This window comes from Podarcis cretensis (genome assembly GCF_951804945.1).
Source record: "Podarcis cretensis genome assembly, chromosome: 16".
Classification (NCBI taxonomy): domain Eukaryota; kingdom Metazoa; phylum Chordata; class Lepidosauria; order Squamata; family Lacertidae; genus Podarcis; species Podarcis cretensis.
In genome coordinates, this window is record NC_137186.1 from 42,141,827 (window position 1) to 42,160,641 (window position 18,815).

Below are 18,815 nucleotides of genomic sequence, written 5' to 3' on the forward strand. Positions count from 1 at the left end.
CTTTAGCATCTTCCTCAGGTTCTTCAGGGGAAGGAGTTAAATCTTATAGAAAGGAGCCAAAAGTTGGCATAAGCTATTTTGTCACAGACCCCATTCATGAGTTTTGCATCCATGGCTGATGGCCATCTGTCGTGAATGCTTTACAGTGGTACCCCGGGTTACATATGCTTCAGGTTACATACACTTCAGGTTACAGACTCCGCTAACCCCGAAATAGTGCTTCAGGTTAAGAACTTTGCTTCAGGATGAGAACAGAAATCGTGCTCCGGCGGCGCGGCGGCCGCAGGAGGCCCCATAGGCTAAAGTGGTGCTTCAGGTTAAGAACAGTTTCAGGTTTATGGACCTCTGGAACGTATTAAGTACTTAACCTGAGGTACCACTGTAGTAGAGATTCCTGCGTTGCAGGGGGTTGGACTAGATGACCATTGGGGTCCCTTCCAGCTCCACAATTACATGAGTCTATGATTCTCTCCCCATTTTCAAGTTTGAATCGCCCCATTTCTCAGCACACTTCACTTTGTCCTGTAGGGCCAAGTGAAAGTACAATAGATCAGGAAAAGGAAGAGGCTCAATATCTATTAAATTACTGGGGCCACCAGGCTCTGCTGCCTCTCTCAGTGTGCTTATCCTTGTGCTCATAATCTCACCTCCCTGTGGTCAAGGATTTGGGTTTCAGGAGATTTGGCAGCTGCAGAGACACACTATTTCTTAATATTGCTTCACCTTTGCACTGGCTGCACCCCAGCCTGGAGCCTGAGGGCGCACCTGCAGGACAGCTGAGTCACTCCTGAAGTCACTCTTGGATCTGAGGAGGAAACTGGGAGATGCATTTACAAGGGAAAGGGGACACTCAGAGATCTCTAAAGCTGCACTTAGGAGTCATTTCCAGAGGGGTAAAAGTGCCATCGCTGCAGCATCAACGTCCTGAACATGTAGTATTTATTCAAAGTGTCCCCGGATTCATTGAAAAAAATCAGGTAAGCTTAGTCTACTAGCATTGAATACACCCTCCTGCCTGGCCCACCACACCCCGCCCAGGTAAGCAGCAGGAGTCTGGCTCTGCCTCACCACCCAGGCTGCCACTGATCCCACATAGCATATTTCCATAGGATTTTTAGAAATTCTGTTTCTGCTCCATCTTTCAAGGGTGGTCTCCCATCCAGGTGTTTCACTTCAGCAAGGTGGCTGCCTCCATCTGAGCCCTTTAAACATCCCTTCAAAACTACAATCCCTATAATTCTTTTGGGGGCAGAACCGTGATCAGTTAAACTGGTCCAAAGCCAATGTAAGCATTGAGTGCAGAAGAAATGCCCTAAATCAGGCATAGGCAAACTCAGCCCTCCAGACGTTTTTGGGACTACAACTCCCACGATCCCTAGCTAACAGGACCAGTGGTCAGGGATGATGGGAATTGTGGTCCCAAAACATCTGGAGGGCCGAGTTTGCCTATGCCTGCCCTAAATAAAGCTCCCTTGCTTTTAATTCCAACTTCCCCAACTGGGGTGGGGGGTGGGGTTTGCTTGTATTTACTGTCACTTTGGCTGTAGCTGTCTCTGATCAACAACAGAGAAGTTGAGGTAGATGTAAGCTAAAATCTTTTGCACCTCTTTTTCTGTAGATGTGTGTGTATATGCATACATCACACATTCAGAGAGGTACATGAGATGCACAGGCATATGCGTGTAAATACACATTGCATTGCACAATTTATATACTTACAGTCATAGATCCGGTTTTATAAAGGTACATACATATAGATAGATTTACGCTAATCCCTTTGGCAGCTACTGCTGCTGCGAATGCACCGCTTTCCATACCCCGCCCTTTTTTGCATTGAAAAATAGACCTAGTTCCGTGCCTGCACTCTTTCCTTCTCCTCCTCCTCCATCATCAGCCCTGGCGGAAGCTTACCGGGGAAATGGGAGGTGAGCTGTCCCTGAAAAGCTGCTTGCAGGAGGCGGAGCCCCCCAGTCACTCGCCCAGCGAGGAAGCAGCAGGCTTTCAAGCCGGTGCGTTGCAGCAGCAGCAGCAGCCGCAGCAGCCGCAGCAGCAGCCCTTGCCTGAGCTAAGCGCGACCTCGCCATGTCTGGGGCGCCGGAGATCATGGAATCGCAGGTGATGTGGGAGCCGGACTCCAAGCGCAACACCAATATGGACCAGTTCCGGGCGGCGGTAGCTGCTGCCTACGGGATTCCCCTGGGTGAGTCTCTGCTGGGGCTGCAGGGATGGTGCCTTGGCGCTTGGGCGCAAGCTCGGGGCTTGGGCATCAGGGGCGATGCAGAGCCGCCGGGGAGGCTGCGAGGCTTGGCTCTTGGGGCTGCCGCCGGAGGGACAGAAGGACGCGTCCCGCAGATGAAGCGTCGCCCCTTCGTCGGGCGCCGGGTCTCGCCCCGGCCACTTGGCCCCTGGGCGAAATGGAGCCTCCGCGTTGCCAGGAAGTCTATCTCTGGGTGGCTGGGCTTCGGGGGGGGGGCGGACTGCTGCCTCGACGCCTCGCTTGGGGTTTCCGTGAGCTGCTGGGCAGAGCAGTGCCCGCCAACCTGGTGCCCGCCCGATGTCTTGGACTAGAACTCCCATCAGGCTGGCTGGGGCTGAGGGGGGGCGCAGCCCAAAAGCATCTGGGGCGCATCTCAAGGCTGGCCTGGGGGACCACTTGGTTATGGGTGCTCTTCCCTTCAGAGACGTTTCTGCATTTGGCCTTGACAATTTCACTTTAATGTGCTAACTTAGCATCTCTGTTCCTAGCTCAGACCCATGCCCCTTTTAAAGAAACCGTTGTGAAGTACTAAAAATAGGGCTTATAATGCTCTGAGCATGTACAGAGTATTTTCCCATTTCTGCGGAGCAGCCATCCCCTTGCACTCATGTAGGCCTGATTGAGGCCTGGCAACAGATTCTGAGAACCTGTCATTGTTGAAAAGCCATCCCAAGCCCTTGAGTTGCAGCGGTTCTCCTGTCTTGTTCAGTCACAAATGTGAACCCTGTACCTGTCTGCATTTGGTGGCTCCAATAAAGGGTGTAGTACAGGGAAGCTGGGCAGCTGAAAATATTTATTTATTCAGGTATTCAGTCCCCCTCTCCAATTTTCTTTGGAACAATTTCCCCCAGATATTTGTTTATTTTTTTTAAAAAAAGTAAGATTCATAGGGCACCACAGTTCTGGGCACCACAGTTCAAGAAGGACACTGAGAAACTGGAACGTGTCCAGAGGAGGGCAACCAAAATGGTCAAAGGCCTGGAAACGATGCCTTATGAGGAACGGCTAAGGGAGCTGGGCATGTTTAGCCTGGAGAAGAGGAGGCTAAGGGGTGATATGATAGCCATGTTCAAATATATAAAAGGATGTCACATAGAGGAGGGAGAAAGGTTGTTTTCTGCTGCTCCAGAGAAGCGGACACGGAGCAATGGATCCCAACTACAAGAAAGAAGATTCCACCTAAACATTAGGAAGAACTTCCTGACAGTAAGAGCTGTTCGACAGTGGAATTTGCTGCCAAGGAGTGTGGTGGAGTCTCCTTCTTTGGAGGTCTTTAAGCAGAGGCTTGACAACCATATGTCAGGAGTGCTCTGATGGTGTTTCCTGCTTGGCAGGGGGTTGGACTCGATGGCCCTTGTGGTCTCTTCCAACTCTATGATTCTATGATTCTACAGTGATAAATGTAGATGTGACAACCGTGTTACCAGGTAACTGAAAAGAGAGTTTTCTTGGGCAAACAGTTCTGTTCTGTTTTTCTGGTGATGGGCAACTTAACTCTAGTCACCAATGGCCTTGCCTGTACTGAAGGGACTCGTAATACATGGGCCAATATTTTAAGTATCTGATAACAGTGATATTTAATTTTAATTTTATTTATTAAATTTGTATTTCACTTGAAAATCTCAGGGTTGTTCATGGCATATAAAATACAGAATAAGACCACAAAGTACATAATAAAAACCAGAACAAAACAAGCCAACAACATCCCCCGTATAGAGACCTAAGCTGTGGTTTAGCTGTCCTAACGGGAGCTGCTGGCTAAACTATCATCTTCCTCAGCCTTGGCTGCAGCTTTGGGTCGCTCTGTGAGAAAAGCAACGAACAAATATAAACATGATATTAAAGTGGGGGGCGCAGTATTGAAGGACAGAGTACAGTTGCCAAAGATTCAACAATGATTTTGTCATCATGGTGGAGGGAAGGTCTAAGTCTCTTAAGCTTCAGTGGGTGCACCTTTGCTCCGTTAGCTTTCGTGGGGGAAGGTGGCTGATCTTGTCATGGCAGGGCAGCACCCCCACCCACCCATAGTGTTGGACTGGGATCTGGCAGACTTGGATTCAAATCCCCACTCACTGGGTGATTTGGGCCAGTTCTGCCCCATGGCCTAACCTACCTCACAGGTAGGTTGTGAGGATAAAATGGAAAGGAGGAGAGGTGTGTACACCACCTTGAGACCTTTGAAGGAAAGGTGGGATATACATAAAATAAATATTTAACAAGTGGGTTTTATGGTCAAGAAGGCGGTTTCTGCACGTGCTGTAGAGGGAAATGCGGGGCAGATGGGGCTTGTCAACCTGGGAAGCTTAGCTCACCTAGGAGAAGGAAAGCTCTGATCCCAAACCTCTACTGTCTTGCGGGATATCTTCGGGAGTAGTATAGACTAGTGAGTAAACGCTACACAAATCTGGAGAGGAGTCCCTAAGGTGGTTGGATGGCATCTTGTGTTCCTCCTTCCAGCAGCTCCTGCAGCCAAGCTGGTGTCCAATGTATTGCTCTGCTTTCCTTTGGACCGCATCAGCCAGGCCCGGGGGGGGGGGGGCTTGTCCTCCGGTCAGCCCAGGACCTCCATGCACACTGCCCAGGCTTCTGCCCCGGATAGGTCACCTGGGTGCTGCTACTGCAGCAGTTTGACTTCATCCCTGGAGGTGCACTTCATTGTCTCTCCAGACGGACGGCTGCCAACTCACAGTGGCCCTACACTGACCAGCAGGGCTTTCCAGGGTTTCAAGCAGAGGATATTGCTAGCCCTACCTCAAGATGCTGGGGATTGAATCTGAAGCCTTCTGCATGCAAAGCAGATGCTCTCTCCCTGGGCTACAGCCCTTCCCTTCACAATCTAGTGGGAAGCTCTTCTGTGCAAGCCCTTTTAAAGTGAGCGGAATCGGACAAGAACTTGCTCTTCTTCCAATGGGCTTTGCAATGGATTCTGCCCTGGTCCAGATCTGTCCATATGCCACATTATGGCATTTGTGTTACTGTCATACCTCGGGTTGAATATGCTTCGTGTTGAGCGCGTTCAAGTTGCACTCCATGGCAACCCGGAAGTAACGGAGCGCGTTACTTCCAGGTTTCGCCGCTCGCGCATGCACAGATGCTCAAAATGACGCCATAAGCATACGTAGAAGTGGTAAAAGCGACGCACGCGTGCACGGATGTGCTGTCTCTAGTTACGTTTGCTTCTGGATGCGAACGGGGCTCCGGAATGGATCATGTTTGCATCCCGAGGTACCACTGTATATCATATACTGCTTACTTGCCAAAGTGGCTTTTTAGAGGTTTACTGGTTTTAAAACCAATTACGAGAAAGATAAGCACACATAATTAGAATACTCAATAAAGCAGTTCCACCAGAACATTAAAATAAACACCCACAATTAAAGATGCAATAGCACACTACCATTAAAACAGTTCAACAGTAAAAGCAGCAATTAAAACAAGAAGTTTGGGTCAGGAGAATGCTTGTCTAAATTGGTGTGTCTTCAAGAGCCAATGCAATGTCTGTGGCACCCAAAACCTGCCATCCAAAGTGGAGGGCTGTTGTTTCTCTCTGCTTCTCCATTAAACCGTGGCCTTACAACTAAGTTAAAACTGTCATGTCATTTTCAGGCAGTGTGAGGACAGCCTGGTGGCCTCTGGGTGATGAGCTCATTTTGAGCTCCACTTCTCGAAACCCTGTTGCTTTTTCATCTCTGTAGCATCTTTCCTCTTCATTTCACTGAGTAAATTAGCACCTTCTGTTTGTGCTTCGTATTTAGCAGGTTGAAGGCCCGCAAATGTGGAGGTTGGCTCTTTGGCGGACCTGGGGCATATCTCCCAGACCATCAGAGCCAAAGATTAATTGTCCTGCCCCCACCTGCCTGCAGTCCACCTTCTCTAGCTTTTTGCTCTCTAGGAAAACAGCAAAAGGGTTGTTTGTTTGACCTCCACCTTTTATAATGGCTAAGGACACCCGGTCCTGCTTGATTTCCATAAGATCCTCAGGTATCTTGACGGGAGGAGGCAATATTAACCATTTATCAGCAAGCAAATATGGGAGCTAATGACTTATTAAAAGAAGAGAGAAAGAAGCAGGTGGCTTTCCCAGTTCAGCCAAGATTGGAATCGTGAAATGGTGAAGTCTTGTGGTGGCCTGGCATCTCCAGCTAGGGCTGGCTAAAAGCTCCTATCTGAAACTCTGGAGAGTTACTGTAGAGACACCATGGACCTAGATGAACCAGTGTTCTTACGTAGCATAAGGTAACTTCCTATGTGACTCCTTGCCCAAAGACAATTAGCATCTCAGTCTGTGGCTTGGGCTAGGAGTTCTCTCCTTGACTAATTGTCCAGTTATTGGGGGCTATCATAATGTGTTATATCGATTGGCCCTGAGTTGGGCAGGGAAAGGACCTTCTCACTAACCGCATACATTTAAAGCAGTATGAGCACTTGGGATTTGTGTAGGGTTTGTTCCTGAGCCTTTTCTTCACCCAAAGATACCCCGTAAGGCAGCAGAGGTTTGGGATCAGAGCTTTCTTTCTTCTAGGTGGTTGATGAGCCCCATCTGCCCTGTATTTCCCTCTACAGCACGTGCAGAAACCGCCTTCTTGACCATTCAACCCACTCTTGGTCTTGTCCACTCAATCCTCCAGAGCCTGTCTTCTTATGCAGGGGAAGTCCCTAAGTCACTGAGGGTTTGAGACCCATCAGCTACTCACACCTGGATTAGCTGGCCAGTCAAAGCCATTTCCCAGGGTGTGGCCACTGTTGCAAGCTTCTAGGAGCCACAGGTGAGAGCTGAGTGCAGGGTGGGGACCAGAGGTTTGTTCAGTGTAGAGACAATACTGAACTAAATGAACTAAACCAGGGTGGACAGACTACCCCAGAAGGAACATGGTATGCCCCCCACCAGATAGTACTACTCCTCCCCTAACTCCTCATACGTCCTAATAAGAAGTAAGATTCATATTTATATCCTACTTTTCTGTAGGATAGCCAAAGCGGTTTATAAGAAGATAGGGCACACACACATTATTTTTGTGTCCTATCGAAATGAAACAGAATAAAATTGGAAACAGCCCAATAACAACAAAATGGCAAAATCTGAAACAATTAACCTTAGGCAGCCAAATCTTAGGCTGCAGATCACTTGCACATTGTGTTATAGATTATCATTGAAATAAAGATGTCTCTATTTACCCTACAGCCAACTACAATGAATTGTACCATTGGTCGGTGAATCACTATGCAGATTTCTGGGCAGAATTTTGGAAGTTTAGTGGAATTGTCTTCTCCCGCCTTTATGATGAGGTAAGCCATTAGGGATCTGATCCTCTTGCTTTATTTATTATTATTTGGAAAGATTTTCAAGCCTCTCAGTCTAAAGGCTCTTAGAAGCAGTGCACATAATAAAATTGTAGCTAAAGCACAGCTAAAATACACCAAACAGACATACACGTGCGCGCACACACACACACACACACACACACAGGAGTAATGATTAAAGCACAGTTTTTAATTTCAAAGATTTTGCACTGCATCCAGCATTCTCTGCTAGTGCAAGTGTGAGTCTGAATGCTGCACGACAGAGAAATCCAGTGCAACAGTTGCACAACAGTAGAAACACATTGTGTGACAAAGTTAACCACAACCTGCTTGTACAACAGTGTTCCACAAGTGCAAAACATTTCACCAGTGGAACAAGTATTTTGCTAAGTGACTAAGAATTCTTTCATACCCCCATTTGCCCCACCGCTTTCCACTGGGGAAACCTGCAGTTTAGCGCTGAATTGGAGCAAAGGGCAATAGGCTTTTCCACGGAGTGTTCTGATTTAGTGCTAAAGACCAGGTGGGGCAAAGGCTTGGAGCTGTGCCTGCAAAGCAAAGCACAAGGGGAAAACTGCTGGTGGGAGTTGTAGTTCAGCAGCACCTGTGGGGCCGAAGGTTTCCCCCACCTGCCCCTGAGGTTAAAGAGACCAGCAGTGACAGGACAGTGGGGCATTCATGGATCAGTGGCAGAGAACAAGTTTTTCGTGCAGTGTTTTACGTATATAAAACATTTCATGGCTGCCTTTCAGAGCAACCACCCTCCAGGTGCTTTGCATCAAAATACACATTTCAATAATATACCATAGGCTTAAAAACAGTAGTTAAAAAACTATGTCTTTTATCAGTTTTTGATGGATCGAATATGGATTTAAAATATAAACCTCTTAATTTTTTTCTATTAGCTTGTTTGACCATATCACAGGTCTAGAAGAAGTAATCAGGCTTTTCTGTAAACATTTTGTTCAATAATGTAAAGTTTATTCTCATTTCTGAGAAATTGACTCATAAATTGCATGTATCTTGGGTACAGCTAAACTTCTGGATTTTGCCTCCATTTGGCAACCATATGTTACTTACATGACAGGCCAAGCACAGGGATGGCAAGTACTGATGAAATATGGCTTTATTTGGTATTTATATATATATTTTTTTTGTATTCTCTCTGTATCAGGTTGTTTTTTTGCTATGGCATCTAATTCATTGTGTAGTCTCTTGATAACGTTCTTTGTTTTATGAGGTATGGATGTGAACCTTGGTTTTCTGTTTTGTACAATTTGCTTTCTTTTTTCATATTTTATATTACGTTCATGATACAGTTTTGAAAATTTAATATCTTTGAGCCAAGCCAAACAATCTATAGAATCTAATTAAACAGTTCAAGAACACAATTTAAAAGCAGCAGTAAAGTAACCACTAATACTAAAAAATCAGTGTGACCTTTAATTTTAAAACAGCATCAGATCTGCTACAAGCAATTTGATGCAAGTGGATCTTCAAACCACATTTAAGAAATGGGATATTTTTCTCAGTGGAGCGGTTACATTAAGTAATATGTTTGAATGTTGAATGTGTATGTGTAAAGACATTGGTTAAAACAAGCACCCTTAGATGTACTTCTGGTTAAGTGTTTAACGGTTATTGTATTTGTATTTAAAAACCAAAAGAAATGTTTAACAAAAGAAAGAAACAGGACATATGGGGTGAGTCCTTTTGGGGAGAGGGTTTGAGTTCCCAAAATGAGGGAGGACATGTAGGTGAGAAAGTCCTGTCTGTGGAACTGGTTTTGCAGGTGGGCCAATGAGCAATTCGAGTTAAAGCGATGCCCTGTAGCAAGTGATGTGAGAGATTTTTGCCTGACTAAGAATGGAGTCACGTTCATCCTTCTGTCTCAAGCACCAGCCCAGTCCTGGCTTGCGCTGGCAGCAAGATTAGGTGGTGCATTGCATGTGGAGAGATGCCAGTTGTCAATCCGGTCCACCACGTCAAAGTGAGAAACAAGAATATTGGGGAGAGGTGGGGAACCCTTTTCTCTTTTCTGGGCTTATGCAGGAGAAAGAAAACTGAAGTGAAGGCCTTTCAGTTGGAGGCTGGGGCCCCCTCTGCACTATACATTTAAAGCACAGATGTATAACCTGAGAGAATCCTGGGAGCTGTAGTTTAAGGGTATTGAGTGATGTTAGGAGGCCCTATTCCCTTCCCAGAGCTACAGTTCCCAGAGTGATGGTTTAACAGTCTTCCAGGGCCGAAACTAGGCTTTCTGTCACCTGGGCAAAGACCCAGTTTGTCTTACACTCCCACGTGTGTTTGTGTGTGTACACACACACACACACACAACTCAACACGTTTGTTCATAAAGGGCATAAAAAATAGTTTGAAATAGGCTGGAGAAGAGATAGTAAAATTGTCTGTGTATATATCATTCAACCTTAAGTAGATCTTCTCAGAGAATAATAGATCTTTTGATGAATTCTAAGAAGTATTATGACTGTATGTAATAATAATAATAATAATAATAATAATAATAATAATAATAATAATAGAAACTGTGATAATTATCAGGCACATGCTAGAGAGTCCTATTGAACTCAGTGGGACTTACTTCTAAGTAAAAATGCTTAAGATTGCAGTATAAGATTGCAGAATCTTTACACAGTTACCTGGGAGTAAACTCCATTGAATTCAGTGGGACTTACTTCTGAGTAGTAAAGGCATGCAGTTTAAGACTCTAAGGCAGGCATGGCCAAACTTGGCCCTCCAGATGTTTTGGGACTACAGCTCCCATCATCCTTATCTTAACAGGACCAGTGATCAGGGATGATGGGAATTGTAGTCCCAAAACATCTGGAGGGCCAAGTTTGGCCATGCCTGTGAGTCTAAGGAATAAAATGAATAAATACTTAACAAGTTTTCTTTAAAAAATGCTGGCTGCTGAGCCATTGCAATTAAAGAATTTGACGTGGATTGGCTACATTTTCCTTCCAAATTACAAGAAGGGATAAATACAAAGTGCTTCATATTTCAGCATCATATTTCTTTCATTACAGGTATTTTATTTTCAGTATAAAGAGGACTCAGTTTTTGTAGCTGATTGTATGCAGCAGTGCCCTCTTTATGTATTCACATGGTGTAAACATGTATGTTGTCCTCTAGATCCAAACACACACACACACACACACACACACGAGAGAGAGAGAGAGAGAAGACACAAGCAAGCAATACTCCAAAGTGCTTCTGTGGAGGCTAAGGCTTTGAAAAAACTCAATATGGAGGCCAATTGGCCGAAATATTGGGAGATACTAGAACAAGATCGAGACACATTGAAATTGCAGAGTTTTGAGAAATTAAAAGATAAAGTGCGAGATTGGTTACATTATTATCAAATTAGAGAGGCTTTTAATTTGGATAAAAAAATAGGCTTCCAGATGGAAAAATCGAAATTAGAAACAGAATTGTTAGAACCTAAAACTAAGATACTTTCGAGAATGTACAACTTGCTGTTAAAATGGAATACTCAGGATGAAACAGTTAAATCGGCTATGATTAAATGGGCACAGGACATTGGTCATAATATTATGTTTGCTGACTGGGAAAAGTTGTGGACCACCGATATGAAGTTTACGGCATGTAATGCCTTAAGAGAAAATATTATGAAAATGATCTATAGGTGGTACATGACCCCAGTCAAGCTTGCAAAAATTTATCACCTGCCTGATAACAGGTGCTGGAAATGTAAAGAAACTGAGGGAACATTCTTTCACCTTTGGTGGACATGCCCAAAGGTTAAGGCTTTCTGGGAAATGATCTATAATGAACTAAAAAAGGTATTTAAATATACCTTTCCTAAGAAACCAGAGGCCTTCCTTCTGGGCATTGTCGGCCAATTGGTGCAAAAGAAAGATAGAACACTCTTTATGTATGTAACAACCGCAGCAAGAATACTCATCGCAAAGTATTGGAAGACACAAGATTTGCCCACTCTGGAAGAATGGCAGATGCAAGTGATAGACTATATGGAACTGGCAGAAATGACTGGCAGAATCCGAGACCTGGGAGAAGAGTCGGTGGAAGAGGATTGGAAGAAGTTCAAAGAATATCTCCAAAAACATTGTAAAATGTTTGAATGTTAAAATGATGTTGGATATAAAGAAAATATGGCATCAGTGACATAGTAAAAAGAAATATGTAAAAATGTTTCAAGAAAAAAAGGGTAAGACCAGAGTAAAATTATGTCGAAACTAAACAAAGGATATAAGGGATTAAGTTATAAAGAATATGTAAGAATGTATTTAAAAAGAAAGGGAAAATAGAAGACATAACAGGTTGGAAGGTATAATATTGACTAAGATTTGAAAAAAAGGGTAAGGAGCTGCTAAATTTGATTGAGTAAAGGGGAATGCAGGAAAGGGAGATGTGAGGAAGTCAGGAAAGAGGGGTATAAAGATAAGAATCAAAAAACTAATTTTTCTTTAATTTTTGTTCTATTTTATTTTTTCTGTTATATGTTTTTGTACTGTGTTTTTTATGCTGTTTTTTATTGTTTTTTGTTGTTGTTGTGTTCGATTGTAATATCTGTTTTATTATATAAAACCAAAATAAATATTTATAAAAAAAGCAAAGTGCTTCTGTTCCCAAAAGGGGCAGGAGGTGTTGTTCTGATCTCTTCACCATTTTTAATTGATCTCTGAGATGTTGAGGGAAGCAAAAGAAGAAGAAAGAAAGCAACAAAACTTTCCCTTTTCAACTTTGCTTGGAGAGCAACCTTCTCTAGGATTCCTCTTTCACACACAGTTCCAGAAACAGACAGGGGGAAAGAGGAAGGTTTTCCTGCTTCCCCTTGCAAATGAGCGTCCCTCTGCTGCTCAGCAGCCACAAGGAGGGGCATGGTCAGAGGACCCCCCCCCCCCCCGCAAGCTGGGAGCCTCACTGGTGCCCCTCTAGAGGCTTCACCCAGGGCTGAGAACATGGCTAGCCCCCCCCCCTTAACTACAGCCTTGCCCTCTTCTCATGGAACTCTGTCAGGGGAATAGGGTGGGGGTCCTCTAACAGCACTCAGCACCCTGAACAAACTACAGTGGTGCCTCGCAAGACGAAAAGAATCCGTTCCGCGATTCTCTTTGTCTAGCGGTTTTTTCGTCTTGCGAAGCAAGCCCATTGACGGCTTAGTGGATTAGCGCTATTAGCGGTTTAGCAGCTTTTAGCGGCTTAGCGGATCAGCTGATAAGCGGCTTAGCGGCTTAGAAAAAGGGGGGGAAAGGGGAAAAAACCCGCAGGAACTCGCAAGACATTTTCGTCTTGCGAAGCAAGCCCATAGGAAATTCGTTTTGCGAAGCACCTCCAAAACGGAAAACTCTTTCGTCTAGCGAGTTTTCCGTCTTGCGAGGTGTTCGTCTTGCGGGGCACCACTGTACAGGATTTTTGCCTGGTCGGTGGCGGGAAGCCATGACAGTTTAACACGGCACGATACTGCTTTTAACTGTATAGTGAGTATGTTAGTGTCCAGTTCACAGCCCTGAAGGCGGAATCAGGGCAAAAGTGGGGCTTTTGTAATGGTTGCTTGCTATCCCCCCACTGCAGGGCAAGCAACCATTTCCATGGTTGGGGCCAAATGACTGAATGCGAGATAAAAAAGGGGCAACTTTGGAACAAGACTTTTTAAGGGGATGAGGCAACCCTAGACCAGCCCTTCTCCCAACCTGCCAACCTCCAGATGCTGTCAGAGTGAAGCTCCCATCATCCCTTGCGGAATTTATATCGCTCTGTTCAGTTTTGGAAAGGCTTTGTGTGTTTTAAAATAGAAGCAGTATTCTTTTAATAATCTGTCTTAAAATGGTAGTTTTTGTTTAAGCTGGCCTGGGACCTCGTGTGAAGGGCAGGTAAGAAAACTTGCTAACTAGGCAACTAAAGCTTTGTCCTGTTGGCTTTGCTGGCTGGGGCTTCCAGGAGCCCCACTGTCAGGGAGGCCACAGACTGAGAGCGGCTGTGTAGCAGTGAAGATGCCTGAAGCAGCGTGGGCCTTGGGCACGGTGGTCTCTCACGTGGGATTCTGGTCATGGGGAAACAAGCCAGCCTGGATTTTGGAGTGTGGGAACTCTTCTCCACCCCAGGAGCAGATAGGACCATGAAGCTCTTCTTTCCTAAGGATGTCCGGCCTTTTTTCCACCAGGTGATTGACCCTTCCAAGGGCATTGCAGATGTTCCAGAGTGGTTTAAAGGCAGCAGGTTGAACTATGCAGAAAACCTCTTAAAGCACAAAGAAAACGATAAAATTGCGCTCTATGCTGCACGTAAGTAGTCATTGTGAATCTTTGCTCTTGTGACACCTGTGATTCTTCTCTCTCTCTCTCTATTTTCTGCCCCTGTCGTTTTATTGTGCTTTATTTATAATAACACGCACATTCATACTATTAAAGAACAGTAAACTAAACATTAGCAACAGTCAGCCAGAGAAGTATCACTTGCAGCCGTCAACCTTGTGCTTCTACCAATATTTCTCTTCATTGCAAAACACTTCTTTCTATACAGTGGTACCTCGGGTTACAGGCGCTTCAGGTTACAGATGCTTCAGGTTACAGACTCTGCTAACCCAGAAATAGTACCTCGGGTTAAGAACTTTGCTTCAGGATGAGAACAGAAATTGTGCGGTGGTGGCGCAGCGCAGCAGGAGGCCCCATTAGCTAAAGTGGTGCTTCAGTTAAGAACAGTTTCAGGTTACGAATGGACCTCCAGAACGAATTAAGTTCTTAACCCGAGGTACCACTGTAATTTTTGCCTCTGGAAGACTCTTCTTAGTTGAATTTGTACTCCCTTTTCTCTCTCTTTTTATCTGCTTGACTTGCAGCCCATTTCATGGAGTGGTAAAATAATCAGGCCAATTTGGGGGGGGGGCAGAGTATATTGATTAGCCTGGCAGTGTGTCTGTTGGGCAGACTTGCTCTGGGCTTCCCCTTGTTGCCAAACGCTTCTGCCTACTGCCATAGAGACTCTTTCCTGCCCTGCAGGCTTTGTAGAGAGATTGCAATTGTCCCAAACTAGTTTGTCAGGCAGCCCTTTGCCTAACCTGCTCTCCCCTCGGGGCTTTTTCTCCCACCTGCTGGAGACTGGTTGTCTTAAGTAACCAGCCTGTTTGCAGAACTCCTAGTTCCCACAGTTTCTTGGGGGCACTGCTTCCTTTTTCCTTCCTGTAACTCTGTGTTTCTCGGCCTGGTGCCCTTCAGGTGCTGCTGAACTGTGGCTCCCACCAGTTCCAGCTGCCCAATGGAGGGCACATCAGGTTGGCGAAGGCTGCCATTAACCCATCACGGATGGTGACAGGTTTTCTGGATGAGTCTTCATCTTAATGCAGACTTGCAAATAATCCCATGAAACCTGCCTAGGCACACCAGTTCCGAATCATTTAAGGGTTGCAGCCCAGCAGATGACCACTTACCAAGGTTGCTGTGGGACGGTGGCCTATCTGCACGGGGGCTTGGTCTAGATGGCCTTTGAGGAGCCTTCCAACTCAACGATCCTACTTCTCAGGGGCAATTGGTGGCAGTCAGGCCATATGTCATGTCTCAGCTAGGGGGGTTCTCCTGAGAGAAAGACCAAGCAGGCTAGGAGAAGTGCCGCCTGGGGGTGAGGATCTGGCATCCTCTGATGAGGCCCATGAGGGACCACCCCATCCAGGATGTGTTTGGCTTCTGACATCAAGGCCAAATGGGTCCCAAGCCAGAGGGAAGGTGGAAACCCGCCCCATCTGGAGAAAGGCCCAATCCTCTGTTTTGGTCGCTAGCTTGGACCCTGACTGTGGACTGTTCTGCCTCTTGCCTGACCTTTAGTTTTGGACTCTGAACTTGGGCTGGTCCTGGATGCTACTTTGGTTGTCACCCTGGCAAGTCTCCCTGCTGGCTCAGGAGCCCAGTGGGAGCAGGAGACTGTGCATCCTGGGGTGGTAGGTGGAGTCACGCAGCCTTGTGGGACTTGGGTCACCTCTGCATCACACACTTAAAGCATGCGGCTTCCCCCCAAAGGATCCTGGGAACTGTGGTTGACCCCTCACACCACCTGTAACAAGCTACAGTTCCCAGGATTACTGGGTGGGGTTGTGACAGGTAGCCATGTGCTTTAAGTGTGGTGTGTAGAGGCAGGGGAAGCTGAGAGCTTTGCTAAAGGAGCTGGATTTGCATCATGAGCAGGTAACAGGATTTCCCCACAGGCTCTCTTTGATGCCTCCTCGAAGTGTGCAAGATGCAGGGGTGTATCGCGAGGCTCCATCGTTTCCCTCCTCCTCCACCTCCTGGTTCTTTATTCTGCTTAAGGAGATTTAAGGGCTAAGCTGGCGTGGGGTTTTTATAGCTCCAGGTTGAATGTCAGAGCAGGCTTAAGCAGTCTGGCACCCAGAAGGACCAGTGACGGTCCTTGCCAAGTGTTTTGAGACCCTTTTTTGGGAAAGCTGGAGACCTCTGCAGCAGCTTCCACCACTTCCTTTGAAATGCTGCACAAGCAAGGTTTTTGTAGCGCTTCTGGTGCTCCCCTCCTTGTGGTTAGAATAGCTGCTTGTGCTGAGCTTTGGGGCCGAGCGTGTGGAAGCTCTGACCCTCCAGGGGTTTCTGCCCGCCCTGGTCAGCGTGGCCAGTGGTCAGGGAGGGTGGGAGCTGTATTTCATCTGTTTGGCAGTGGAATGGGCTATCTCAGAAGGTTTCCAAGCACTATTCAGAGTGTTGCTGCTGACCTTTAAAGCCCTAAATGGCCTTGGCCCTTTGTAGCAGAAGGAGCATCTCCACCCACATTGTCAAGGAGATAAATAACTATGCAACTTTTAGAAGACACCTGAAGGAAGCCTTGTATAGGGAAGTTTTAGTGTTTGCTCTTTTGTTATGTTTTTATATGTGTTGGAAGCTGCCCAGAGTAGGGCTGGGCAGTGTTGGGTTTTCAACATCATGGCAATAAACCGCACTGTTGGAAAAAAGCTGCATTGGCCCCAGCCGGTGAGGTGCCGGGTGAAACTGCTGCAGCCCTCACCATGGGAGCTGAGGCGCTTTCACCTCAGCCCCTCGCAGCCTTTCCCAGCCTGGTGCTTCTCCCACCATTCCTGCCCTCTGAGCTGAAGGCAGCTGGGGTCCAAGGGCCCATGCAAGGTCACCGCTCTCCCAACTCCTTCCTTACTGCGCTCTGGCTGGCATAATGGCTGCCAAAACCAGAGAAGACCTGGCCAATGTATCTTTTTGATTCTGCAAATAAAAAAAAAATACTTTGATACTATACTGTACTGCAGAGGTTTTCAACCTTTTTGAGTCCATGGCTCCCTTGGCCAACTACATCCTTTCTGCGGCACGCCGTGGGATCAGCACCCCTGACCATCATTCAAGCCCAGGAGCCGAGTTAGGTCACCCTTTGCCGGCAGAGCTGGCAGCCTCTTACCCTTTTTCAAACACCCTCCCTTGTGGAGGGTTCCCTCAGCCTCCTCTCCTCTCCTTGGGAGTCCTCCAGGTAGCCGCTGCTGCCACCCCTGGTCTCTGAGCTGCCCCCCTCCCCCAAAGAGAGGCCTCCTCACACTGCCCCACAGGGGCCTGGGAAGAGGATGCCCCAGCCGTAGTGGCCCAACAGAGACTGGCCAAAAGTGAACACGAGGCCAGCACCTTACCTTGGGAGGCAGCAGCGGGCGCAGCCGGGCTTGCAAGGTGGAGAGGCTCCCAGGCAGGCCTTGCAGACAGAAAGCACAAGAAGGACCAGTGCAGCGCCTGCCTGCCTGGCCGGCTTCCCACTAGTCTGTCCATTCCCAACAGCAAGGGCTGGCAGAATGGCTGGCTGGGCTCCCTCGTCCGCTTGCTTGCTTACTCCAAGGCTGCCTCAGCTCCTGGCAATCAGCACCCCCTGGCCAGCCCCACAGGCCCATTCGCCTGGGGAGCTTGTAGCCAGGGCTGCTGCAACAAGCAGCTGTGCAAGCCTTGGGGAGGCAGAGATGCGAGAGAGCATCAGAGGAGAGAGGGGAGGAAAGAGGGACAGAGGCCAGCGTTGCCCACAGCACCCCTGACTATCATTCAAGGCACCCCAGGGGGCCACAGCACACTGACTGAAAGCCACTGCTGTACTGTAGTATACTGTACTAAACTGTATAGTTATTTTGATACTGTGCTATTCTACACTCAGTGCTATTTTTCTAGAAAAAGGGGTGCCAGAGCTCACCATGAACTTCTCCCTTGTTCTCTTAGAATGACAATGGCGCCCACCTGAGAGGTTCTGGAGTTCAGCTCCGGTGAGCTCCAGCTGAAAAAAAAAATTCCTGACTACCCTACACTGAAATGCTTAAATGTTTCTTTTATTGTCCTTGAATCTTCCTGCCACCCGTGCCATCCTCTCCTGCCCCACCAGTGTGGTCTGGCATTTCCAGGTGGGGCCGGGAGGGACTGAAGCCCAGGAGAGCTGCTGCCAGTTGGTGTAGACAATACTGACCTAGATAGACCAATGGCCTTTCTGGGCACAAGGCAGTTTCTTAGGTAAACTAGATAATATTTTCAGTTTGTTCAAGTGAGAAGGAGCAATCCCAAACGAGGGAAATCATTTCCGCAAGGTGATGTCATGGCCACTAAATTAGACTTCTTTAAAAGGGGGAGTAGACAAATCCGTGGGTGGTGAGACAATCAGTGACTACCCTCTTCTGTTTCTAGACCAGCGCTCTAACCGCTGCACCTCCCTGGCAGTCTTTTGCAGCTGCCCACTGGACACTGCCCAAGTCTTGCAAAAGAAAACTTTCCTTGCAATGGCCGCCCACCCGCCCGTCCACCTGTCTGGTGTTCTTTGCATCCCAATGTGAACTTGCTAATGATGGGGCTTGCGTCCTTCAAACTTTCCCCTTCTCCTTCCACAGAGGAAGGCAAGGAGGAGATTGTCAAGGTGACTTTTGAAGAGCTGAGGCAGCAGGTCGCTCTCTTCGCAGCAGCCATGAGGAAGATGGGTGTGCAAACAGGAGACAGAGTTGTCGGTGAGTCAGCCTCCCTTTTCAAATGCCCATCCTCTAGGTAAACAGAGACTGGGTACTTGGGATGCTAAGCCACAGCCCCCCCTGATTTTGTGCATACATGCATATGAAGGAACCTTTTATGCCTTGTGTTTATCTTGGGATAAAGTGAAATCTTGGAGCCCTGGCTCTTGGAGGCTTCCCAGACTTCCAGCTCCAGAGGGGAAAAGAGTGAAACCAGCATGGAGCAGTGATGCAGCATCTGCAGCTCTCTAGATGTTTAACGCACTCCAACTCCCATCAGCCCCAGCCGGTGTG

At 47.0% G+C, this 18,815-nt stretch overlaps 1 protein-coding gene across 1 annotated transcript in view; it reads left to right on the forward strand.

Annotated features, from left to right (window-relative positions):
- The window catches only part of AACS (acetoacetyl-CoA synthetase), a 415,323-nt gene that overhangs the window by 358,036 nt on the left and 38,472 nt on the right, over positions 1-18,815 (forward strand). Inside the window, exons 2-5 of the mRNA XM_079957769.1 lie at positions 2,024-2,200; positions 7,440-7,543; positions 13,725-13,845; positions 18,408-18,521. Of these exons, the coding sequence (XP_079813895.1) occupies positions 2,083-2,200; positions 7,440-7,543; positions 13,725-13,845; positions 18,408-18,521 (457 nt within the window). The 5' untranslated portion in view covers positions 2,024-2,082. The remainder of the gene's footprint in view (positions 1-2,023; positions 2,201-7,439; positions 7,544-13,724; positions 13,846-18,407; positions 18,522-18,815) is intronic.